Source organism: Saimiri boliviensis, chromosome 13 (genome assembly GCF_048565385.1).
Source record: "Saimiri boliviensis isolate mSaiBol1 chromosome 13, mSaiBol1.pri, whole genome shotgun sequence".
NCBI lineage: Eukaryota > Metazoa > Chordata > Mammalia > Primates > Cebidae > Saimiri > Saimiri boliviensis.
In genome coordinates, this window is record NC_133461.1 from 29,171,100 (window position 1) to 29,198,796 (window position 27,697).

The 27,697-nt window shown below is 37.7% G+C and overlaps 1 protein-coding gene across 4 annotated transcripts in view; it reads left to right on the forward strand.

Annotated features, from left to right (window-relative positions):
• Positions 1–27,697, forward strand: part of DYM (dymeclin) — a 439,715-nt gene that overhangs the window by 125,175 nt on the left and 286,843 nt on the right. For all 4 annotated transcript variants that reach the window (XM_010336841.3, XM_074383488.1, XM_010336842.3 and 1 more), the window contains exons 7-8: positions 10,348–10,473; positions 12,136–12,278. In XM_010336841.3, the coding sequence (XP_010335143.2) occupies positions 10,348–10,473; positions 12,136–12,278 (269 nt within the window). The remainder of the gene's footprint in view (positions 1–10,347; positions 10,474–12,135; positions 12,279–27,697) is intronic.

The window sequence follows — 27,697 nt, forward strand, 5'->3', positions numbered from 1 at the left end:
TAATTGCATTTTGCCCACATGTGTCTTTAAAATGTTTTTCTTAAATGGCTGTTCCAAGGTTTTTCTGTTTACATCATGTTTTCCCCAGATATGTAGAACTCATACTTGGGTTTCTTGTTTTTAAGCTGACTTTTTAAAAACATCAGTCATCTTCAACACCATTTTTGACAGAAAATGGATTAAATGAAGGCATGAGCTACTTTGAGTAAGTCTTGGTTCAAATGAATGTTGAGTAATTATTTTTGTTGTTGTTACTAGTTCTGTTACTGTGGCTCCAGGAGTCTAGTGATTTTTTTTTTTTTTTTTTTTAATGTGGTGTAGAGGTGGGGTCTTGCCATGTTGCCCAAGCCTGTCTTCAACTCCTGGCCTCAAGTGATCTTCCTGCCTTGGTCTCCCAAAATGTTAGGATTACAGGCATGAGCCAGCATGCCCAGACACGAATTTTTCTGCATAAAAAAGTGTTTAGAAGCTGGAAGTTTCTGATACTATTCGTCATCTAAAATTTGTACACAAATGGATGTATTTTTCATGGTTTTGATAAGCCCAAAATAGTATTAATTTCTCACTGTGCCTGTGAGCATAATAGAAGAGACTATTCAAAAAGATGTGAGTACTTGTCGTCCCTGTTTTAGGTGCTAGGGATACAGTACTGAATACAACATAAATTCTAGTTACAAGTGGGACAGGACAGATAATAAACACCTTAATATGTAATGTCAGGATGTGATAAGGGCAATGAAAGAGATACTACTGTGGTAGTATTTTAGCTAAGATCCTAAGGGAGGGCTTCTTGTGAAGTGGACCTTAGAAACCGAAATAAAGTCAGGTTGCTATTTGATGGGAGAGTATTCTAACAGAGGGAACAGCAGTTACAAGGGGGGCACATGCTTGGTCTATCCAAGGACATTAAGCAGGCCAGTAGAGCTGAGCAGAAGGAGCAAGGATGGGGAGGGTATGTGGTAGGAGGTAAGTTAGTATGGAGGCAGAAGTCATAGAGGATCTTAGAGGCTGAGTTAAGGACTCTGAATTTTATTCTTAGTGGGGTGGGCAGCTATGGGATGGTCATCATCCTCGTCTGAATATTTTCACTCTGTGTATTTCGATTTTCCCTTGCTTTGTGGTTATAAGAACTATCCTCAGACAACCAAAATTGGAAATTAGGTTCTTGACATCTTTGTCCACCTTCTTCTCCCCAAATCATTCTGTTCTCACTATTTCTAATTTTATACCTTTGCTACCATTTGAAGCAGTGCTTCATTGTGTATACAGTTACGCGTTGCTTAACAATGGGGGATATTGTGAGAAATGCATTATTGGGTGATTTCATCATGGTGCAAACATGATAGAGTGTACTTACATAAACCTAGATGTTATAGCCTGCTACATACCTTGGCCGAATAGTATAGTCTGTTGCTCCTAGGCTACAAATCTGTATAGCATGTTACTGTACTAAATACTGTAGGCAGTTGTAACCCAATGGTGTTTATGTGTCTACACATATCTAAACATAGAAAAGGTACATTAAAATATGGCATTATAATATTGTGGAAGCATTATCATATATGTGGTCTATTGTTGACTGACATATCGTTATGGGACACATGAATGTATTTTTATTATGCTCACCTTCCCACCTAATCTGGCAGATAAGTATAACAATGAGTAATATTTTTATGCTGGCTGGTAGGCAAATTTTTGCTTCTTACTGAAATTAGCACATAATCTGATTCTTACTGGGTGCTAGTGGTAGGCAGAATAATGCCATTCCAAACCCCAAAGATGCCCACGCTCTAATCCCTGGAACCTGTGAGTAACATACCTTGTATGTCAAAAGTGATGCTGTGAATATGTTTGAAGTTAAAGACCTTTTGATGGAGAGACTGTGACTCATTTTCTTGTTGGGCCCAGTCTATTCACATGTCCTTAAATGAGTAAAGCAGAGTGAGTCAGAGAGCTGTGATATAAGGAGTCACTTAAAGCCCTTGCTTGCTTTGAAGATGGAGTAAGAGATCCATGGGCCAAAGAATGTGGTGACCCCTAGAAGCTGAGAAGTGCCCTCAGTTTACACCCAGCAAGAAAATGGGGACCTGGGTCCTATAACCACAAGGAAATGAGTCCTGCCAAAAACTCAAATGAGCAGGAAATGAATTCTTCTTTAGAGCCTCCAGAATGGAATGCGGCTTGCCGACACCTGGATTTAGACCTATAATGGACTCATGAGACCTATAATGGACTTCTGACCCCCAGGACTGTATGATAACAAATTGTGCAGTTTAAAGCAGCTACGTTTGTAATGATTTGTTAATGGCAGCAATGTAAAACTAATACAATGCTGATAGAACAAATTCAGCTTCTCAAAGTAGACACCTTTAGCAAATTAGATTTATTAAATACAGAATTTTCAATGGTTCATTCATTCTAATACTTGTTAAATACTCACTATTTTCTGGGAACTGTGGGAGGAGCTAGGAATAAGAGAGGTTCCTGACTTCCCCAAACTCATGGTCTAGAGTCACTTTGTAAATAATTTTTTATTTTATATTTTTGGACTTAAGGAAAATTTCAAGCATATAAATATAGAGAGAATAACGAAACTGCATGTGCTTGTCACTCAGCTTCAATAACTTTCAATTCATGGCCACTCTTGTTTCATGACTACCCCATCCACATTCACCCTCCCTCTACCTCTTGGATTATTTTCAAGAAAATTCCAGACATCATTTTATATCTGGGTAGTCAATTTTATATGAGGCTTTGCTATGCAGTCATTATCTTGGGCTTCTCAATGACACAAGGAAAATACAGACCTAGCTTTTTATTTTATCATCTTTATCATAGTATAATTTATCTGTGAATTCATTTGAAAGTTTTTGCTTTCTATTTTTTGTTATGAAATTTGGTCTAGGATTTTTTTTTGGTACAAGTTAGAAAATTAATGTAGATTAGTTCAGTTTGCAGAAGTGCTGCAATACTGATTTGGGGGGTTACAAATAAATTTTAGTAAATAGGTGATTTTACAAACACAGAATCCGTGAATAATGAGTGTTGACAATATATATCATGATTTTCCATTTCCTGTGTTCTTGATTTACTTAATGGCGTCACCATCTCTGGGTTCTAAATCTAGAAAACTTAGTCTTTCTTGATTAGTCTGTTTTTTTTTTTTTTTTTTTTTTTTTTGCCTACTTTAAGTATCTGATCTGTCACTGAATGGTAGGAGTTTTATTTTGTTACATGTCATTAAAGTCTGATTGCTTTTTCATTAATGTTGTTGTTTTAATGGAGGTCTTCATTATGTTCCCCCTAAATGATTTATCACATGCATCTTTTGTTTCCTGGATTAGTTTAAAAATTTTCCCACATCAGTATATTCCCTATCCTCTTATGCCTACTTTCATCCCGTAAGCCCTGATTTTAGATCCATCAGACATAGGGTTGAATTTGTCACATTCTTTAGCACTAACATCATCAGCTCCTGCAAGGCCTGTCCTTTCCTCCATTTAATATTCATCCATTCGTTTATTCCCTTTTATCTTCACTCCCTCATTCCTTTTCTTTCCCATAAACAGCCATTCTAGTGTGTTTAATATGTTTACTTCTATATGTATATGTTGTTCAAGTACAAAATGTTATTTGTTTGTGTACATGTATTTTTAACATGTATGTGAATAGATTTGTGTTATAGAACTCATTCTGTTTTTTACTTTTTCCCTCCCAAAACTGTTTTTAAGAGTTACTTATGATGCTAAGTGAACATCTAGTCTGTGGCTTTTAAAACTGTTCCATGTGTGGCTCCACCACATTCTACTTATTTAATTCCTCAGATATACCTGGGTTGCCTCCAACTTTGCCCACCAACAAATAATGGATTTTTCATGTTGTTCATCTATTGCTGCATAAAATATTATCCTAAAACTTAGCTGTTTAGAACAATAAATATTATTGTATAGTTTTTTAGGATAAGAGATCTGAGTACACCTTAGCTTTAAGCCTCTGACTCAAGGTATCACATGAGGTTGTAGTCAAGCTGGAGCTGTGGTCTCACTTGAAGCCTCAGCTGCAGGAGGCCTTGCTTCCTAGGCCTCTCATTTGGCCATTGGCAAGATTCAATTCCCCAAGGGTTGTTAGACTGAAGACCTCAGTTCCTCACTGGCTGTTGATTGGAGGCCTCGCTTAGTTCTTTGCTGCGTGGACCTCTCAGGAAGTCAGCCCACAGCCAGGCAGCTGGCCAGCAAATGGAAGAGCAAGAGGGGACACTCAACACACATCGTAGTCTTTTCGTAAGCTGATCTCTCAGAAGTGACACGACTGTCACTTTTGTTGTATTCTGCATTACTAGATCCAGCATACACTCAAGGGGACGGGATTACACAAGGGCATGAATAGCAGGAAGGAGGTGTGATTGGGGGTCATTTTAGAGGATGCCTACTACAGTCCTCAGACATATCTCTGTGGATTATTGTTTGGCATGAACGCATGCATGTGTGTGTGTCTGTGTGAACGGACATAGGTTCTCTAAAACTGACTCTGTTGGTCAGTATTCCTGTCAGCAGAGCATGAGGGTTTTTATGTCACCACCGCCTGGCAACGCATTGCATTATCTAAGGCATAAGGGCGTATCACATCGTTTCAGAATGCCTGTTTTTATCTTTCGATTTTTTTTTTTCTAGCACAGTTTCTGCCTTTTTATTGGTTGTTTTCAGTAGTTACTTGTAATAGTCTTGATATTAGTTTCTTGTTCTTCTTTCAGTCTATTATCTGTTAACTTTGTCCACGGATTCATTTGCTGAACAATAATCTTTAATTCTGAGGAAATTAAATGGTAATTTTTGACTTTGTGGTTTTTGTTCTTAGGATTTTATTTAATAAGTCCTTTCTTGTGCTTACGTTACAAACTTCTCATTATACATTTCCTTCTGTTAAGTTTTATCATTCACATCTAAGTCATTAATTCTTCTGTAGTAGGTCTTTGAGTATGTTTTAAGTGTAGGGATCTGCAATTATGTAATGAGAGGTTTTTCCGAGGACCATCTTCTGTACGATCTATTTTTCTCCATTGATATGTGGAGTTACCTTTATTGTATATTATTTCCGTATATACATAGGTCTCTCTTTGAATTATCAGTTGGGGTCCTTTGGTTTGTTTATTTTTTATACAAATATGATGCTATTTTTATTACTACAGCTGTATAGTGTGGCTTGATATCTGGTGGGGAAAGTGCCCCTCTTCACTCTTTATTGTCAAGGTTGACTTGGCTATTTGTTTATTATTTCTTAAAAGTGAATCAGCTTATGCAGTTCTTCAGAAAAGTTCAGTGAGAATTTTGACTGCGATTCCTTGACTTTCTATACTAATCTGTGTAGAACTGTTATCTTCATGGTATTGTCATTCTGTTCAAATCATGCACTGTCTTTTTAAAATGTTTTTCTTCAAAGAGGCCCTATGACTTCTTTTTTTTTTTTTGAGACGGAGTTTCACTCTTGTTGCCCAGGCTGGAGTGCAATGGCGTGATCTCAGCTCACCGCAACCTCCGCCTCCTGGGTTCAGGCAATTCTCCTGCCTCAGCCTCCTGAGTAGCTGGGATTAAAGGCACACGCCACCATGCCCAGCTAATTTTTTATTTTTAGTAGAGACGGGGTTTCACCATGTTGACCAGGATGGTCTCGATCTCTTGACCTTGTGATCCACCCGCCTCAGCCTCCCAAAGAGCTGGGATTACAGGCTTGAGCCACCGCGCCCGGCCCTATGACTTCTTAATTTCCAAATATTTTACTTACTGTGGCAGTCTTGCAAAATGCTATCTTGTTTTTGATAATCTATTGTTGGTTAATGCTGCTAAGGAGAAATGCTCTTTATTTATCTTTCAAAGCTGATCTTGTATCTGGCCTAGTTGAATTTTTAATTAATTTGAATAGTTTGTTGATTTTTTAATAACTGTTTTAATCTCACTTCTCCAATATATACAAGCTTCTTTTCCATTTTATTTATCTCTCAACTCCCAGCTTTGAGTCCCTTTGCCCCTACTTTCTTGTAATCTGATCAGTATTAAATTTCTTGTTTTCTTCAAAACTACCAGACCTTTTTGTGGCTGCCTTTGTATGGTTTCTTCACTTTCATGCCCTTCCCTTCTTCTTGTTCTTCCTCTGTTCAAATATCATCATCTTTGTGAAGCATTTCCCTTCTGCCCCAGGCAGAATTGGTTGCTGTTATCTTTGTTTTCCTAATACAGATAGTTCATATTCTTTCATGGGATTTGCTGGATTTCATAGTAATTTCTTTCTCTATGTCTGATTATTCTGCTGACCCTTCACTAGGACTCCTCTCTTTTTCCCTCCTGCTCCCTCAATCTCTTGTCACTGCTGTGTTTGTCCTCTCAATTGGCCACTTTCTCAGGCAGGATCCATCGACAGAGAAAATCAGCGGCAGCTCTACCCATACATGGTTCTTAGCAGTCACAATCTCAGAAGGAGAGAGTACCTCTTTTCTGATAGTTCCAGAAATGCTGGGAAGGATGTTGACAAGGATCATTTTTATTGGCCAAATGTGGATCACCTCTTATGACCAGGAGGCAGAGTCAGGCCCCATCCGATCCACATGTATGGAGAGGAGGGAGATTCTCAGGAGGACAAAGGGCTGCTTCTGCCAGAAAAAGGGGAAGTGGGTTTTGGTCAGACAAAATCAACAAAGGACAGCTGTAAGCCAGTCAACAACATTCTGGATCCTTCTTTCATGAGATCCTCTTTACATTTTTGTTGCAATGCATATTCCATTTGTGCTTATGAACATACATTACCCAACCTCAGCATTCTTCTTCCTCTTTGCTATTCTAAGTTATATATGCCTGTACACTATGTGATGGATCTATTAAGGAAGATGTTCACCAATAAGTTTCCAATCAACATGAAAACAGTAAAGATCCCTCCATCTCTCCATTTAGCCACTGAGTACCTATATATATACTAGAGTTGAGAATACAAGCAGCAAAAATGAAAGGGCCTCTAGCTAGAACCCTGTATATTCTAGAAAGAAAGATGGAGATAGATTTGTCTGTAAGTAATTGCCACTCATACTTTGGGTTTTAAATGCCTTTTTTTTTTTTTTTTTTTCCGAGACGGAGTTTCGCTCTTGCTACCCAGGCTAGAGTGCAATGGCACGATCTCGGCTCACCGCAACCTCTGCCTCCTGGGTTCAGGCAATTCTCCTGCCTCAGCCTCCTGAGTAGCTGGGATTACAGGCACGCGCCACCATGCCCAGCTAATTTTTGTATTTTTAGTAGAGACGGGGGGATTTCACCATGTTGACCAGGATGGTCTCGATCTCTTGACCTCGTGATCCACCCGCCTCGGCCTCCCAAAGTGCTGGGATTACAGGCTTGAGCCACCGCGCCCGGCCATAAATGCCGTTTTTTAAAGAGCAGCTTTCTTTTGATCTCATGGTTAATATCAGAGTGTCCTGTAATCCTCTCTTGTTATTACTTATTTTTTTTCTTCATATTCCTTTTGGAGTGATTATTGTTTGATTTTTCTCTTTTCCACTTAATTGTAAGCATCATAAAGGCAGGAACCCTATCTATGTGTTGATGGATATGTCTCCAATGTGTATCGTAATGCCTGTCTAGACATAGTAAGAATACATTTTTAATCAATATTTGTTGAACCACATAATGAGCAAAAATACAGTGTGATAAGCAATTTGATATAATTTGTTTCTCTGGGCCTACAGAAGACACATATGGTTCCATTTAGGAATTTTGGGAAATGTGTTTTTAGCTTGGTGTGACTCTTATTGTCATGTTGCTTCAGAATTCTTATGTGCTGGAAGCTTTCCTTACCTCCCAGCATCAAACCCTCTGTTCTTCATTTGTTTACATTTATAGAATTCCACAGTGAGAGAGGATGACCCAAGGTTAACACCTTTTTTGTTCTCTCACTTCTGATTGTTGTTTGGCCCAATTGATTTTTAAAGAGAACAACCTTTTTTTCTAAATACATTTTCTTTCCCTAAGGTTATTAGACCTAGTATTTATTAATAGTCATAGATTTTAGTTTAAACAAACTAAAACAATTTGTTTCTAGGTCTGGGGCATAGAGTAAGATGTTAAATTGTAAACCACCATAGCTGATTCTTTACTGTTCATGCAATCAAAGAATACTTTTATGGCCAGCCATGGTGGCTCATGCCTGTAATCCCAACACTTTGGGAGGCCCAGGTGGGCAGATCTCTTGAGCACAGGAGTTCTAGACCAACCTGGACAACATGGTAAAGCCTACATTTTTGTCTCTACAAAAAAGGCAAAAATTAGCTGGGCATGGTGGTGTGTGCTTATAGTACCAGCTACTTGAGAGGCTGAGGCAGGAGGATCACTTGAGCCTGGGGGGTAGAGGTTGCAGTGAGCCAAGATCACGCCACTAGGTGTCAGCCTAGGTGACGGACAGAGACCCTGTCCCCACCTCCCCACAAGAAAAGAAAGAATACGTTTGCAAATGTATTGGATGTAGTGATCTATCCACCTATCTAAATAGACTGTAACTCACAGCCCAGTATTTGTTACTTCAGGATTTGGCTTTAAACCCTGACCCAACTGAAAAGCCTAGCCAAGTGACTATAGAGTATGGATATGGATTCCAGGCAGGCGTGGGCTATGTTAGGAATGAATGATTATTGTGATACCAAATTTTCTTGGGTTCCAAGCACCCAAATCAAATCATCATTAATAAATCATAACATGAAATGAAACATCAACTTTGTCTTTCATTCACTTCATGGAAGAAGAACAAATACAAGCATTGCTTTATTTTGTTTTTTAAATTTTTTATTTTTTGAGACAGAGTCTCACTGTATTAACCAGCCTCGAATGCAATGGTGTGATCTTGGCTCACTTCAACCTCTGCCTTCTGGGTTCAAGCGATTCTTGTACCTCATCCTCCCAAGTAGCTGGGATTACAGGCATGTACCACCACGCCCAAGAATTACTTTTTACGTGGTTAATTTTTACAACAGTGATGATGGAAATTTCAGGAAACAAATTGTTTTTATAGTACTTTAAAAGTCAAATTTCTGAGTAGAACTGAGCTTTACTCAATACATAATAAGGTTAATTGTGTGGGCTTCTCATGTTTTGTTTTGTGTATGTCATTTTTAAACACCTTTCTTTCTTTCTTTTTCTTTTTTTTGAGATGGAGTTTTGCTCTTAATGCCCAGGCTGGAATGCAGTGGTGTGACCTCGGCTCACTGCAACCTCTGCCTCCCCAGTTCAAGTGATTCTCCTGCCTCTGCCTCTCCTACTACCACGCCCGGCTAATTTTTTGTATTTTTAGTAGAGGCGAGGTTTCACCATGTTGGCCAGGCTGTTCTCAAACTCCTGACCTCAGGTGAGTCACCTGCCTCAGCCTCCCCAAGTGCTGGGATTACAGGCATGAGCTACCACACCTGGCCTTTTAAACATATTTCTATCAGTAATAACTCCTTAAGCTATCTAGTAGAATTTAAGTTTTCCAGTTCTAGAATCAAGTCATCACTAATTTGTTTAATGAGCTTTCATTTAAGCAGGTGGTATTTTTCTTTGTTTTTCATATTTCATTTTGATAAAAATATTTTAGTATTCTTTGGTGCTATTGCTCTTTTTGCTGTGTTCAGATTTCTAATCCATTGAACTTGACATGTTCCGCATTCTAATCCTGTTTAAACTTTTGCAGTAACTGAAAATTTCTGGATGCCTTTATTCCTCCTTGTGCTTTCTATTCAGCTGAATCTTTTTCTTTTTCTTTGATCTAAGACTTGTTTCCAAAAGGGATTAATGATCTTGAGAGGACAGAGTAACGCTTCATAATCAAAGTATACTTAATAAAACAGGAATAAGTTATTTACTGTTAATATTTTGCTGAACATGGCAAAGTTGGCCTTGAGAAAGGTAGGCACTAGAGACACAAGATCAAAGTGATCATCAACATCAAAAGGCATTGTTTTCTTCCCTACACTGTAACTTGTCTTCAGCTTTACAATCTGAGTATTTGTCTCTGTGTTATCACTAAACAGAAATGAATATAGAGGTCTAGAGTGGATCTTCAGAACACTGCTGGTAACTATTTCCATTATACTCAAATAGACCTGTCATTTAATAGGAGCGGGAAATAATGGGATAACTCACCCAACTACATGAGCTAATGACGAGAAGGAGTTTAATATTTTTGCTTGACTTAATTTTTATATTAAATATATTAATATTTTTCAGTAACCTGAAAATATTGAATATTTAGATTTGAGTTCTTAAATGTAGAGATCATTTAGAAAAGAATAGTGTCTTAATCTTCCAAAGTGATTGTTACTCTTTTTTTTCTCCATTTCAGAGATATTACATATGAAATATCAGTAGAAGCTATATCAACAATGGTTGTTTTCCTTTCCTGCCAACTCTTCCACAAAGAAGTTTTGCGACAGAGCATCAGCCACAAGTATTTGATGCGAGGTCCATGGTATGTTTCTACTTTAAATATGTCTAGTTTTTTCATTGTAGAAAGCTGTATTTCTAGTCTTGTCTCTCACCTGAGTATCATCCCGGATCTCCAACCAGGTATTTGCTCTAGTTGTTCCATAGTCTCTTTAAACCGAGTGCATAAGGAACCACATTCTGCTTTCCTGTGCAATCTACCCATCCTCCCTGTTTTTCCTGTCCCTCAGCTTCATTACCCTCTCCAGTAGTTGCTTCCTAAAACAAAAACTTTGAAATCATCTTTTTCTTTCTTCTCCTTCATTCACTATGTTTAAGCAGTCAAGTCATATTTGTTGTTCAAATTATTTTTGTGTCTTCCTCTTCTCACCAGTCCCTTTGAAACAACTGTGATCTGTGCCCTGTCACCTTCTTTGGACTTCTCCAACAACCTCTTCACTGACTCTTACTACTTCGTTGAGCCTGCACATATTTACTGTGTGCTAACCATGTGCCAGGCATGTTAGGCTGTGGGGCTATGTTCTTGAGCAGAAGCTTATAATCTCCTGGGGTATGGGGATGTAAATGACTAACACACATGCACATACCTGATTTTATATTAACATAATCTTCACACTTTAAAAATGTAAAACAAATCCAAATGAAGTACCTTTGAGGAAGTTCTCAGGTAGTGAGGAGCTTTGTCTTCTTCATGTTTTTTTGCTACCCTGATTATTCCTGTGCCATGTATGTTTTTTGCACATATTTGAAAATCACTGATAAGAGGGAAAGGACCCGGGCTTTGGAGCTAGAGGATTGCATCTCTGACTGGGGTTTGAAGTAGTGCTGGCATCGTGGGACTGTGTGCATCTTTGCTAAAACAAGATTGTGAACTTCATTCCTTATAGTGCCAGAAGTATTCAAGTTGCTTTTTAAAAATAGGCATAGAGAGTGTTAGTGTTCTTATTTTCTAAGGAAGGTTTTTATAGTATCACTGTGGTGCCAAATATTTAAACCATAATATGTTCTTTACTGATTTTTGTGGTTCATCTTGGAACCATATTTCAGAAGCTCAATAGTACATTAAAGAATCTGTTAAAAAGTTTACTCTAGATTGCAGGAATTAGTTTAATACCAATTGAATAATTGAATAATTTTGTACTTTAAAAGTATAGTCTTTTTGTTATTTTAAAATAATTGCTTTTTTCTACTGGTTCTATATTACTACTTCCCTTCAACTGCCAGGTAATGTATTATGCACTAATTTTATAATAGCTCACAGTGTTATATAGAAGACAGATAAAGTAACCAAAGCTCAAGAGTTCAAGTGGGCTGGGCATGGTGGCTCATGTCTGTAATCCCAGGCACTTTAGGAGGCTGAGGCAGAAGGATTGTTTGAGTTTAGGAGTTTGAGACCAGCCTGGGCAACATAGTGAGACCTTGTCTCTCCCCCCAGCAAAGAAAAAGTATTTAAGTAATTTGATCAGTATCTTATGATGTGGCAAGAGGAAAAGCCAGGATTAAGCCTCAAAATTGCTCTCCAAGTCCATGGTCTTATTGTTATGTGACAGTGCTCAATTTCTGTGAGCTGTACCAATAACCCTTTTATATTAATATGTAGTGTTAATGGCAGAATTATTTCTGTGTTGTTATTCAGAATTAGATGACTCCCATAAATATGAGTTTGATTTTCTTCCCTTTTGTGTAGTCTTCCGTACACCAGCAAACTTGTGAAGACCTTATTGTATAACTTTATCAGACAAGAAAAGCCACCTCCTCCAGGAGCCCATGTTTTCCCTCAACAATCGGATGGGGGAGGACTACTTTATGGACTTGCATCAGGAGTAGCAAGTAAGTTTTATCAGATTTTTTCAATTCTTTGGTGTACATAAATTTTGTTTATTTAGGCATAAGAAATTCTGTTTGCTTGGCCACCACTGTTAACAGTTACATTAAATTTGTGTAGCTGGTTAAATGTGAAAACAGAAAGTAGTTAAAATATTAATCTTTCTGTTTTGTGTAGTGATTTATGTTAAATATATGCAAATAATGAATCGATTACCTACAAAACGTTGTTTTTCAGGGAGAATGTTTACACATAAATATGTGTATTGCATGAATTCTAGCTATACAGTAAAAATAAGATTAAGCATTTGTAAACTTATAACACTATTTGTGTTATAAGAGGAAATCTACTTTAGGTTTTTTTAGGGCATTTTTTGGTTACGATTTTATGTGACTAGGTGCAGTTTTCCTATTACGCTAAGTGCTTTATTCAGTCACTGAATATTTTGCAGAATTTTGTAATAAGCTGTGAAGTGGTACAGACTTGAGTTTTGTATGATTGGGTACAAATTTCCTAAGTGAAGAAAGCTCTTTCCTGTCTTACAGTCAGTCCTCATTTCTGCTTCACTTCACGGTATTCAGACTACAGACACTGGAAGGAAGTACGAGAGTAGTTCTGGTGGAGGGCCTGGGCCATGCGAAGTTATAGAAATGAAACTTCCTAGAGTGACACTTTGGCACTTGTGAGGTCTGCCTGGGAGCTCCTTACTCCTCCTAAACCTGCAGCACGTCCTCTCCTTAATCGCAAAGGACAGGGTCAAATGGAGCAGATTTCCACAGCTGCGTTATGGTTGTGGCATGCTCTATGCTCCAGCTGGACATCAGTTTGATATGAAAAGGTAGCACTGTGGTAACTTACTATATAACCAGTGTTGAGAGCTTCTTTGGATTCAGAGACCTCTTTAAAAAGCAGTAGACTTGGTCTGTTAATGGAGAGAATTGATCAGTGAACTGGACTTTCTTAGATTTGCCTTCCTTTGATTTCTTTTAATATTGGGAATTGAGTCACAGTTGTGATCACTTCTGCCTTTGGTGCTGAGCAGCCTGCCAAGAGTGCCACACCTGCATAGGTTCTTTGAGTTACTCCTATCCAGTTTCCTGTTTATTTCAGGGGCTTTTTGTATCCCATGGGTAGGTTTAATTGCTCTGTTACTGTTTTCTTGTCTTTTTAAATCATTAAACTGTTATAAGTATTTAAAAGCTGAATATTTTCCAATATTCCAACATGGTTAGAGGTTTTTTTTGAGGGTGGGGAGATAGTCTAAGCTCATAAGTGGTTTCTTCAAAACAGTGGCAATACTTGGCTTTTTTTTTTTTTTTTTTTTTTTTTTTTGAAGTAAACCTAGATTTGTGTATGTGTTTTGGTTTGTCTTTCATTTATGTGTCATATCAAAAGGAAGTCCAGTATTGTATGTGGTGTCTTAGTAGTGTGCCAGGTGCCAAAAAAAACCATGAACTTAACTCTAGATATTTTCCTAACTAGATAGCAGGAAGGAAGCTCCTTAATTTTCCTAGTTCTCAATTTCCTTGTCTGTTTAATGAGAAGGTGGGTTGGGATGGTGATTTCTGAGATTATTAGTATGTAACTTTTTATGGCCTTTTTTTCCCATCATTTAAAAATTTAATATTCAGTTAAGTGCATTAAAATAGATTTATGGCTTTTAGTGTGCTAAGACATTTTACATAGCTTTCTTCCTAAATCTTTATGAAACTATTCATGTAAAATAAATCAAGGCCGGATGCGGTGGCTTATGCCTGTAATCCCAGCACTTTGGGAGGCCGAGGGGGCTGGATCACGAGGTCAGAAGTTTGAGACCAGCCTGAACAACATGGTGAAACCCCATCTATGCTAAAAATAAAAAAAAAATTAACTGGGCGTGGTGGCAGGCAGTTGTAATCCCAGCTACTCAGGAAGCTGAGGTAGAAGAATTGCTTGAGCCTGGGAGATGGAGGTTTTAGTGAGCCGAGATCGCGCCACTGCACTCCAAGCCTGGTGACAGAGTAAGACTCTGTCTCCAAAAAAAAAAAAAAAAAAGTATAAATCAACATGGAATAATTATGGATTCATTGTTTCATGATATGTGTGACTCAAAGGATTATAAAAAAACAACAAAATGACATCCTCCTAAAAAGTATAGCTATGTACTGTGGGCAAAATGAAATGTAAAAACAATACAGTCAAGTAATTTTAAGTTAATCCACATTCCAGGAAAGTCAATCAGATTGCCAGCATTTGACTTAAGTTGTATGATCACTTTGATGATCTTTTGGTTGGTAGTTAAAGAATTCTCTTACTTTACTATTGGCTTGAGAAAATATGATTTGGAAGTTTCTCATTGAAAAAAGTTATATTCTGAAGCCAAATGTAAATTATAAACTCATTTAAATTATGTTCATTTTTGTTGGGATCGAAGTTTTCCTGGATGTAGCAAACATTTCTTTTCCTAGCAGTATGTATGTGCATTATGTTTTGTTTACATTATTTCCTTTGAAAAAGAGTGCTTTACTGTAAAAAACGTTACAATTCCAGAGTGAAATGTGTGGGCACTGGCAGGGCAGGAGGAGAATCCCTGTACTGGAACTGGGGTTGGATGAGTAGTAAACCACTTGCTTGGACCCTGCTTTGAGTCAGGCAGGCCTTTTGCAGTTGCTTCACATTTACTTTGACAGAAGTGTGTTTGTTTCTGAGACTCTGAAATATTCTGTTACTTTGTTGCATCCTGATTCTCTCCCTTTTCATGCCTTCACTAGGATCCTCAGTAGCTTAGAGTCCTCCTTACTCTTCTCTCCAGTTCTATTTTCTGCCCTTCCATCCATTAAAGACCGTCTTGAGTTTCCCCTTCTACATGAAGACTTCCTTTGCCCTCCTGGCTAGATGTTATCTTTTACTGTGAGGCTTTACAACTGTGCCACTCTACTTTGTAGTTACTTAGGTACATGCATCATTCTCCCCATGTTGGCTCCACATACAATAAAATGAGAACTAACATTTATATGATATGAGTTTACAGTGCCACTGTTCGAGCATCTCATTTATTCTCATAATAGGCTCATAAACAGATAGATGATAGTTTTAATTTTTTAATGTGATAGATGAAGAGATTTTCCTAGCAAATATATAATTTTGTCTAAGATTACATAGGAAAGAGATGATGTTGGCTTGTTAACTTTAGTTCAGTTTGTGGGACCCCTGAGCCTTTGCTGTTTTTGCCTTTTGTTACTGCGATGAACCGAATCCTGAGGGCATAAGCTCCTTGACTTGTGTGAGTGTCCCCTGCAGTATCCAGCAGAGCACCACCTAACATCTGTGGACTGTAGTAAATCCTGGTGTGCAATTAAATGCCAAAAGCTAATAGTCAAGATAGAGGTGAACTCATTTGTAATAAAGATGTCTGGCATTTGCTGAATGCTTTCTGTTTGCCTGGCACTGTGCTAGCTACTTTACATACCTGATTTCATTTATTCTTTATATTTAACATTTTATTACAGAAAATTGCAAAAATGTACAGAGTAAATGCCAGGCACGGTGGCTTACTCCTGTAATCCCAGTACCTGGGGAGGCCAAGGTGGGTGGATTGCTTGAGCTCAGGAGTTTGAGACTATCCTGGACAACATAGGGAGACACCACCTCCACAAAACAGTACAAAAATTAGCTGGGCATGGTGGTGCACACCTATAGACCCAGCTACTTAGGAGTCTGAAGTAGGACGATCGCCTGAACCTGGGAGGTCAAGGCTGCAGTGAGCTATGGTCATGCCACCATGCTCCAGCCTGAGTGACGAAACGCTGTCTCAAAAACAAAACAAAACAAAACCCCTAAAGATAAACAGAGTAGAGAAAATGGTAGAATGAACTATCTACTACAACCCCTGTTCAAGAATGATCAGCAATCTTTTTTTCCCATTTATCTCCATTCTTCTACTTTAAAAGTGTGTTTTATTCTGAAATAAGTTCACATTTATAGAAGAGTCCCCAAAATAAAAAAAAAATCACAAAAACTACATGTAACCTTATGCAGATTGATTTATTAACATTTTATCCCAATTTGTATGTTGTTTTTTCTCCTCCTCTCTCTGTCATCCTGTACTTTGTTCTCTCTCCCCACCTTTCCCTCTGTCTCTCTCTGTCTGTCTGTCTGTCTGTCTCTTTCTCTTTCTCTCTCTCTCTCTCTCTCTCTCTCACACACACACACACACACACACACACACACACACACACACACGTTTTGTTTTAACCACTTAAGGTAAGTTACGTGCATCCCTTTACTCCTAAATATTTCAATGTGTATTTCCTGAAAGAGGGTATTGCTTATGCTACCACAGTATACTTAACCAGCTTCAGTAAATTTAATATCCAACTGTCCTTAAAAGCCATTTGCTTCTACGTCAATAAAAATAAGGAAATGGTATTTTCCTCTGTATTTTAAAATCTTTTTATAGCGTTGTTTGTATTTCACTTAAGTTGGATTTTTACAATTAGGTTTTCTTATAACCACTCTGCTATCAATTTATCTATCTTAGACTAAAAGCCCCATGAGGCAGCATGCACCTCTTTTCCTCCTGTTTATTATTGGTGCTACAGTACTCAGTGAGTGAGTGGTTGGCATTCAGTCAGAATGTAACCCCCGTAATAAATAACTGGAGGAATTACTAATACCTTTTAATTACCACTAGTAAGTTTTTAAAATGAGTGTAACAGAAATTAACTTATAGATTTTAGGTTTTTTTTTTTTTTTACAGTTTTTTCAGATGTGTCAAGTGTGATTTCTTTCACTGGAAGTGGTTAGAATGAATTATATGTTAATACATTTATCTTGTAAATTTATACTATGTGCAAGCAAACCTGTATTCATAATTTTCCAGCATAAGAAAAAATTGTTTCCATTCTGTTTTGTTTAAATATTCTTCTAATATGCTGACAAAATGGATAAAGAATCAATTGATATATTACTTTACTAATTAGAAGAGGGTCCTGCAGTTTTAATTAATGTGGTATTTTTAAATGAACTTTTTTTTTTTTAATTGCATTTTAGGTTTTGGGGTACATGTGAAGAACATGCAAGATTGTTGCATAGGTACACACGTGGCAGTGTGATTTGCTGCCTTCCTCCCCATCACCTGTATCTGGCATTTCATCATAGAATTCCACAACCACCTGGCATACTTTAAAAAAAAATAAATGTACGTTGTACTTAGAACTTGGAATTTCTAGTTCATTAGCCATGAGAACCTGGTAATACACACCTTCAGTAAGTATTCTAGGTGATTCTGATGTATCTGAACCATTTCAGCACCACTGATGAATGCACCCTCCTTTCCAGTGCTTGAATTTTTCCTGCTGTGGGCCTTTCACAGTGGGCAGTTGAGCTAGTACTGCTAACTACTGAGGAAATGTATTGTTTCTAGGCACTTTATAATGGATTTAAGGGACCTCTACCTCATGTATGACCTTGGTTTCTGGTCTTAATGCACTTTGTTGCTGACAGGTCCAGTTTTCAGGATAAATCTTTGAATCTGACAGTAAATACAGTACTTTAGCTTGGAATAAGTAAATTGGAACTCTAACTTCCCTGATTCTGGACTCTGCATTTAAAAAAATTAATCAAAATGCACACTAACTCTTTTGGTGCTAATATTCAGTTATTAGTGAAAATTTTCTCAATTTTATCATCTAAGCCTTTTCTATAGCTATAGTTTTTATGTCCTATCTTCCTTTTTCAAACTCTCTCTATAAAGGTATGGCTCTTAGTGTAGGTCAGTGAGATTTAATTTTGTTAGGTGTGGTGTGGCCCATAATTATAGCCAAGATTTGCTCGTATTTTCAGCTCCACATCATCATCGAACCTGTATTTCAGGGCTTTTTGCTTTTATTCAGGACTGTGTCCTTGGTTCCATATTGAGAGGGGAGTAGCACATTTTAATTCTTGTGTGGAGAGCAGAGTGTTTCTGTAGATGTCACATGTAAAATAACAACGAAAGTGAATGTAACTAGGGGTTTTAAAAATAGATTTCATTTCCTGGGAATCTGGTAAGGATTTGCTATGGAGGCAGTAGCCTGGGTTTTCCAGGCAACAGACTTTAGAGTTAATGAGGAATAAAGATTCCTATAGTTTCCCCTGTGTTTTAGGACTTACCCTACAGGAATCTTTGTGAAACTGGAGCTAGTAGTCTCCCTGGTGGCTGGAGGTGCCTGAAAACCTTTTGGGGGTTCAGATTCCCCCAGTATCTCCAACCTGGATTATGCCCCAGGGACCTCTCAGAGGCTTTTTCTCATCTTCCACTCCTGGTCATCCTGGTCATCCTGGTGGCTAAGGGTGGATTCTAGAGCCTGATAATCAGAATCGGAAGATTTGAGATAGAGTCACAGCTCAGCATGACCTTACCAAGTTCTCCAGCATTTAAAATCTCATTACCTGATGTGTAATGCTGATAAATATAAGACCTTTTGAACAGAGTTGTGAGGAATAAGTGAGTTATTATATACAAAATAGAAAATTATGCAACATCTGTTCTATGTTAATAACTGTTTCTGTTTTCTGCCCCGAAGCTCTGCTGGTGCTTATTAGTTGAAATAAAAATAATTAGAAAGAAAATAAATTTAATTAGAACAACAGCTAATGATCAGAAAATCCTGGACAAATTTATGTAAGACAATTAAAAAATTTAAGAACTTTGGATCTTTTTGGTCTGCCTAAATTTGAAATTTATGTTAAAAACATTTTGAAAAACTGACAAAAGTGAATATGCCAGCCATATATTTGCCTTTTCTCCAACTGGCTTTTCATTTTATGTGGTGCAAAATTTGGCCAATGACAGTTAAAAAAGGAAAATTTGATTGTTAAATAGATACTGCCCACAAGAGGTTTCTCCTTGCTTCCTAAATGAACTTGCCTCGACAGCAATCACTATGGTACCATTTCTTAGTGACTAATTTATCTGAAAGGTTATTATATTTGCTTTTTTGGCAGTTTGTTTATAAAATTAGCCAATTAAATATTTTAATAAAGAAAATATTTGATGTGCACTCAACCAGAATTATAATAAATATTTCAAATGTTTCAAACTAATCAATGATGTCAGTATTATTGGTAGCCTTAAGTATAGTCAGTAAGCAGTTAATAGTTAATTCTTTCTTTAATCTATAAGCACATCACCCTGCCATGTTAAAGGGTTTTTGTTTGTTTGTTTGTTTTTCAGACAGAGCCTAGCTCTGTGGCTCAGGCTGGAGTGCAGTGGTGTGGTGTAAGCTCACTACAACCTCTGCCTCCCAGGCCCAGATGATTATGGTGCCTCAACCTCCTGAGTAGCTGTGATTACAGGCATCCACCACTACTTCTGGCTACTTTTGTATTTTTACTAGAGACAGGGTTTAATTGTGTTGGCCAGGCTGGTCTTAAACTCCTGACCTCAAGTGATGTGCCCGCCTTGGCCTCCCAAAGTGCTGGGATTACAGGCATCAGCCATCACGCTCATCCATTAAAGATGTTTTATAAAGAAAATGACTGAAGACCCCTACTTCCATAATTTGCTATGTGATGGGATAGGATGTTAGACGGTAAGGTATTGTCTTAGTCAGCTTGGGCTGCTGTAACAAAATACCATAGACTGGGTGTCTTGAACAACAACAGAAATGTGTTTCTCACAGTTCTAGAGGCTGGGAAGTCAGAGATCCAGGTGCCAGGAGATTGACTTCTTGGTGTAGAACCCTCTTCTTGATTTGCGGATGTCCACCTTCTCACTGTGTCCTCACAGGACAGAGAAAGGAAACTCTGATCTTTTCTTATGAGGGCACTAAGCCCATCAGGGAGGCTTCACACTCAGGGTCTCATATAAGCCTAATCACTTCCAGAGGCTCCACCTCCTGTTGCCATCATATTGAGAGCTGTGGCTTCAAGATAGGAATTTTGAGGGTGACACAAAAATTCAGTCCAAACCAGATATTAAGTAGGCTATGCTGGAATGCTTGTCACCGAAATTCTCGATTTGGAAGGCCACTGGACTTTCTTGCATGTTGGAATTTAAAGCACCTTTGAGCTCCAGTCATTATCTTAAACCACAGTTCTGCTTAGTGGTGGTGGTGAGGATTGTGGCCAAAGTGGACCACTCACTACCCATTCTAACCCTGCTAACTTGTTATTGCTTTTTGTTTTTTTAAAAAGGTCAAAATGTATAAGGAGCCCCTCAAAAAACAATTCTGTGATTGAGACAGGTTATCTCCTTTTCTCATTTTGAGAGCCATCACTTACATTGTCCTTTGGAGGATCTAGCTGTGGGTTACCATAATTTGGTATTATAGAAGAGGGATGTGTTGGACTCCAGATGTTAGTATTATGTAGACCTAGAATTGAATGCCAGACCTGCCATTTATTAACTGTGTTCTTGGGCTCTTAACCTCTCAATGACTTAAATTCCTCACAATAAAATGAGAATAATACCTACCTTTGTGGGGCTGCTGAGATCAAGTGAGCAAATGTATAGGAAAAAGACTGGTACCTTGGAAGTGTGCAATAAATGGTCACTGTTAGTAACAGATAATTACATGGTACTATTTAAAATGTAACTCATTTAAAAAATGCTGAAAAGGGCCTTATGATTTACGAGTTTACCCAGATTTTTAATGTAAATAAATTATGAAAATTATCAGGTATTTGGTATATACACTGCAGTAATGTATACTATAAATGTATAATAGAGATTCAGATAAATGATGAAAGAAATATATTGAAAATTCTATATGAGGTGAAATAAGTTGTAGTATTTATTTATTTATTTTTTCATTTGAGTCTATCCTTACCACTTTGGCCTTCTCTTTTAACATATTTTCTCTAATGTCTAAAAAAGAGGTGAAGCAAGGAAGTTCTGTGTTTTAAGTTATAAGGCAAAGCTGTAATGTCATTGTAATTATTTAATATTTTGAAGAGTCAAATCTAATTGAATGTGTTCTGCCAAACTTCATTTTCCACCACAAGTTCTGAGGTTTTACACAATAACTTCTGATATATGGTTTTTCCATTTGAATGAGCCATCTAAAATGTTTTTTTTTCCCCCCTTTGTTTGCAATGGCGGGTGTGCCAGCCAAATTATAAGGCCAAAGGAGTGTTTATTTCTTTAGGCAAATGCTATGATAGAGAATAGAGTAGAATTTGAAGATAAAAACTAATATTCCTAATTTCTGTTTTTGAAAAAGCTATTGCATTCATTTTGATGGGTATGGTATGCAGTCATTACAATCTATTTTACTTGATTGTTATTTTTCTCTTCAGTTTTAGCTTTTTCTAGGGTGACTCATTGAGAGAGAAAAACTACAGTAAGAGAAAAAGTATGTGGCAATCAGAAACAGGCATAGTTGTGAAAATAACAGATTTCTAATTAAAACACTTTGAATTTTCAAAAAAGAAACTGCTTAATAACAATAATTATTTTCTCATTTCATCTCTGTTTGGAATGATTTGATAGTTTTTATATACTCACTGAAAAAATGACTTTTTTCTTCCCCCTTTTCAGGATTGAACTCATTTGTGATTTATAAAATACAGTTAATTTCAGTTTACCGTTTCTTTGCAGTGGTTCCTTGCAGGGACACATTGAGGATTTAGAACGGTATTTATGAAGCAAAAGAACTATATTTAGTTGTAGAGTAGTAATAAAAATTTTATTTTTAATTGCTCTTTGACAAAAGTATTGTTTCAGATTTTAGACTTCTTAAAAGATGTTTTAAAAATGGTATTCATTGGAAATAATCTAATGTCAAAATACAGCTTTGTTATCTTTTGTTCTCACAATTTGCTGACAACCACTTTTAACCCAGTCCCCAGAATTGGCTTTGGGAGTCATTATGCCCACCCTCTACTGTCATTTTCTTTCTTTCTTTCTTTTTATTTTCTTTTGAGACAGAGTCTCTCGCTCTGTCCCCAGGCCGGAGTGCAGTGGAATGATCTCGGCTCACTGCAACCTCCGCCTCCCGGGCTCAAGCAATTCTCCTGCCTGAACCTCCCGAATAGCTGGGACTACAGGCGCATACCACTACACCCAGCTAATTTTTGTATTTTTAGTAGAGACGGGGGTTTCACCATGTTAGCCAGGATGGTCTTTTATTTTTTATTTTTTTACTTTTTTTGAGACAGAATCTCACTCTTGCCCAGGCTGGAGTGCAATGGCATGATCTTGGCTCATTGCAACCTCCCTTCCTGGTTCAAGCAATTCTCCTGCCTCAGCCTCCCAAGTAGCTGGGACTACAGGTGCCTGCCACCACACCCAGCTAATTTTTGTATTTTTAGTAGAGACAGGGTTTCACCATGTTGACCAGGATGGTCTTGATCTCTTGACCTTGTGTTCTGCCTGCCTCGGCCTTCCAGAGTGCTGGAATTACAGACGTGAGCCACCGCGCCTGACCCAGGATGGTCTTAATCTTCTGACCTTGTGATCTGCATGTCTTGGCCTCCCAAAGTGCTGGCATTACAGGCATGAGCCACCGCACCTGGCCTCATTTTCTTATTAACAGATTTGAAGGGAAGACTGGTGGCCCCTTTCATGCTACAAATACTTTAAGAATGAATTAGTTTGTATTTACCAGGAAGAATATAGAATAAAACTATCAATTGCAGATGAAATCCTGGGTTAAGTTTCTGAGGCTTGCTGTAAGCTCTGTTTATTTGGTGCTAATGATTTAATCAACTTTTGAGACTGTATTATAAATTGTAGGATTTAAAAATATTTGAAAGTGAGTATTAAAATTATGGAATTGTATTTTTTTTGAGAATATAAATCTTATTCTTTGAAAAATGAAGTGCTTAAAACTAATTTCCTTTAAACCTGTTAAGTTAAATCCCAGTCAAATAAGTGTAACTTTTATTAAACAGCTGTTTTAATTTTTGTTAATTTCAGAATGGATGTTTGGAGTAAATTCAAAGATTAAATTTATTCAAGGTTACTCACTGACAGAATTTGTGAATGGTAGGAGAAATCCTGAAATTATAGCTTGTGGAGTTTGAAGACCACCTTTTACATGGATAATTCTTAATATTTATAATTACATAAGTAATTTTTTTCAAAGTCAAATATTAAGAGTTATTCAAAACTTTCTCTTTTAAAATAGAATCAGTTTGGGTGTAATGGCTCACGCCTGTAATCCCAGCACTTTGGGAGGCCTAGGTAGGCAGATACCTGTCAGGAGTTCAGTACTAGACTGGCCAACATGGTAAAACCCCGTCTCTACTAAAAATACTGAAATTAGCTGGACGTGGTGGCGCACCTGTAATCCTGGCTATTCTGTAAGCTGAGGTGAGAAGATTGCTTGAACATGGGAGACAGAGATTGCAGAGAGCCGAGATTGTGACATTGCACTCCAGCCTGGGTGACAGAGCAAGACTCCATCTTGATTTAAAAAGAGTAATAAAAAAATAGAATCACTGTGTTTCTGCAACTTAACTTTTATGTACATTAATAAAATAAGTTACATTTATGGATGAATAGAAGGATTGACAGATGGATAGAGATATTATCACAAATATAGCAAAATGTTAACGTAAAATCTAGTAGCTGAGTTTATGGGTATTCACTATAGAGTTTTTGTTTGTTTGTTTGTTTGTTTTTTAACTTTTCTCTATGTTTGACCATTTTCATAATAAATGTTGGAGGAAAATAGAATCACTGTGAGGATGAATTACTATTGTGAATTTCAGTTTGTCTGTTAAAGAGATATATTTTAATCGTTAGTCCTTCTGGAAGTGCTCGGTAAGACATTGTATAAAGAATGTGGGGTCCAATCAAACTTGACTGCACACTAATTAACTCTATACTTGGGAAAGTTATGTAATTTCTCTAAGCTTTTTCCCTATCTGTAAAAACAGAATGATGATTAGGATTATGGCACATGGCTCTTCATTTTTCCGCTCTTGCACTTGTTCATAATCTTTGTGAGACCGTGGTCCTTAAAGGCCCATCAAACACAATTGAACAAGTGGTGGAGAGAGAGCAGGGTGCCATTCATCGTGGTGCTTAGCAGCCTTCATCTCACTTCTGCAGGACACAGGGGTCCCATACTTGACAAAAGCAAGAAAGGGAGAGAAGTATCTGTTCCTTCTCACCAGCAGGGTGGTGGGTTGGATGAGACTGTGGCTTTTGGCATCAGAAAGGTTTCAGCTGGAAATCAGGCCCTGCCTTTTACAAGTTGAGTCACCTTAGCAACTTCACTGAGCCCCAGTTTCCTCATTTAAAATGGGAACTTAGAGTGTCTTTGTCTGTGGGCTTTTGTCACATTTAAATAATGTGTGATAAGTGTCGACAACAAAATGAGATCTGAAAGCAAATACTTGTTTACCATTCACGTACCTCATATTTTTTTTTCTCCCTCTCATCTATGTTGATTTCTTTAGTTTTCCAAACAACCTTAAATGTTTTTATCTTTCTTGTTTCATGGTCCTTTAGCTTGTCAGCTTGCAAAATTACCTGCAAAATTAATGTAATATTCCTCTGTTTTATATTATTAAGAAGGATAATAAGGGCAGATTAAACAGCAACCCCATTAGCACCCTTCACCATAACCTCACCAAATTGGAAGCTTTGCCACCTATTATATCAGTATCATTTTTCAGGCCTATTAACACTTTTCAGGACCACTAACTCTAGTCCTTATGCTGTAGTTTAGATCTAGTTTATTTATTTTAGAAAGTGCAGACTAGCAGATACTAGCTTTAAGAGAGCAGGTGTCTTCAATAGTAACTATTCCAAAGTATAAAGCTTTGCAACAATGTTTCTAAAAGTAGAAATAATGTTACCTATTTATATACATATGTTGATCAAGAGACCGTGTGAGTAAATAAAAAATTGTGGGACTCTTATTTTTAAAGATAATTTCTTTCTTTCTTTCTTCCTTTTTCTTTTTTGAGACAGAGTTTCACTCTGTTACCAGGCTAGAGTGCAGTGGTGCAATCTTGGCTCACTGCAACCTCTGACTCCCTGGTTCAAGTGATTCTCCTGCCTCAGCCTCTCAAGTAGCTGAGATTACAGGCATGCCTCACTACACTCAGCTAATTTTTGTTTGTTTGTTTTTTGTTTTTTTTTTTTAAGTGGAGACAGGGTTTTACCATGTTTGCCAGGATGGTCTCAATTTCCTGACCTTGTGATCCACCCGCCTCAGCCTCCCAAAGTGCTGGGATTACTTGTGTGAGCCAGCGCCCCCAGCTTAAAGATACTTCCTGTACCTAGTTTGTTCTCAAGTTCCCTATTGTCTTCTGTCAGTCCCCCATATTGTTCTGATCCTTCTTCATTGCTCTTGGCTTAATAGCCATTGCATTTCCTGCCTTAGTTTGCTTATATGTGTGACGCTGCCCTGAACAACTGCTTACATCTTTGGGTTGCCATGATGCTATATGGTGGCTCCAGGAGAAACACTGTGGTCATGAGTTTGTGGACCTTGGGACAAGGGTGTGGGGTATCAGGTATAGGTGTGGAGCAGAGTGAAATGGAGTAGAGAATTAGAGTGGAGAGAGGGTAGAGCCTGTGTAGAATCATCTGTTTTCCTGGGTAGCCCTCGGTTCTTAAACTGCTCTAGGCCTCTCCATTACCTAACGAGTATCTGGTGCTAAAATGTGAAGAAGGTCTTATAAGCAGGAGTTGCTTATTGTACGTTCACCCTCAGAGCATTAGCAGAGAGCTTGGGTTGTGGGAGCTACTAAATATTTGTTAAAAGGATGAATGCCATCAAACCTTTTGAGCAGTCTTGAAAATCTGGATGGCTTAGCCAGGCTTGGTGGCAGGTGTCTGTAGTCCCAGCTACTTGGGAGACTGAGGCAGGAGAATTGCTTGAACCCAGGAAGCAGAGGTTGCAGAGAGCCGAGATCATGCGTCTGTAACTCCAGCCTGGGTAACACAGTGAGACTGTCACCAAAAAAAAAAAAAAAAAAAAAAAAAGGAAGAAAAGAAATCTGGATGGCTAAGGACTAGGGCAGTACCATTATATGAGGTGATTATTTTACTGAAAGACTTTTGACAAACCTTCATTTCCAGGCCTGCTTCTCACTCTTGCCCTATTTCACATGCCTTCTCTACTTCTGGACTCCTGCCAAAGATTCTACCAGGAATTTCTTTTAGCCTCTTCTCTGAGACTTTAACTGTGTCTTCACCACATTCACTGCTAACTTTTTTTTTTTTTTTTTTTTGAGACAGAGTCTTGCTCTATTGCCAGGCCAGAGTGCAGTGGCACGATCTTGGCTTATTGTAGCCGCCGCCTCCCAGATTCAAGCAATTCTTCTGCCTCAGCCTCCCGAGTAGCTGGGTCTACAGGTGCATGCCACCACACTCAGCTAATTTTTGTATTTTTAGCAGAGACAGGGTTTCACCATGTTGGCCAGGATGGTCTCGATCTCTTGACCTTGTGATCCACCCGCCTCAGCCTCCCAAAGTGCTGGGATTACAGGAGTGAACCACCACACCCGGCCTCACTACTAACTTTCTACCAGAAATTGTTAAAATCTGTCATCCACTTAAGGCTCCATTTTCATTCTCTTTATGGTTGTGCCTTTATCCTTTTAATTACTCCTTTACATTTTACTTTAAAAATTAAAAGACTTTATTTTTTGGAGCAGTTCTAGGTTTACAGAAAAATGAGTGGAAAGTACATACAGTCCTCATATATGTTTCCTCTTCAAGTTTCCCATTAGCATCTTTCATTAGTGTATTACATTTGTGACTATTGGTGAGCCAATATTGATACATTATTACTAAAGTCCATAGTTTAGGGTTTACTCTGTGTTGTACAGTACTAAGGTTTTAAATAAATGCATAATTGCCTCAAATTGGAAGCAAACAAGATGTCCTTCTATAGATGAGTCAAACTGTGGTACATTTATAAAGTGGAATTTTATTCAGCAATAAGAAAAAAAGAGCTATTAAGCCAGGAAAAGACACGGAAGAACCTTAAATGCATATAGCTAAAGGAAAGAAGCCAGTCTACAGAGGCTGTCTATGTTGTATGATTCCAATTAAATGACATTCTGGAAAGTGCAAAAAAAAAAAAAAAATGGAGATGATAAAAAGATCAGTGATAGCCAAGGGCTCAGGGGAAGGAGAAGAGGGATAAGTAGGTAGAGCACAGAGCATTTTGGGGGCAGTGACACTATTCTGTATGATGCAATGATATATCCTGCTGTTTAGCTGTAAACTTGATCACATTTCTCATATTGTTATAAACTTCAGTAAGCATTATTTTTATTATCTCTTCTACTGTGTGGATTTACTATCATTTATATAATTTTATCTTATTGTACGTTTAGATGGTTTATAAATTCTTGCTTAAGTATCATTGCAGTAAAACATCTTTTTCCCTGATGTTTTTCTTCTGTAATTCGGATTATTTTTTTCAGATATATTAATTCCAGGACATTTTGATTAAGGCCTGCAGTTTTACAAAATAAGCCAGTGAAAACT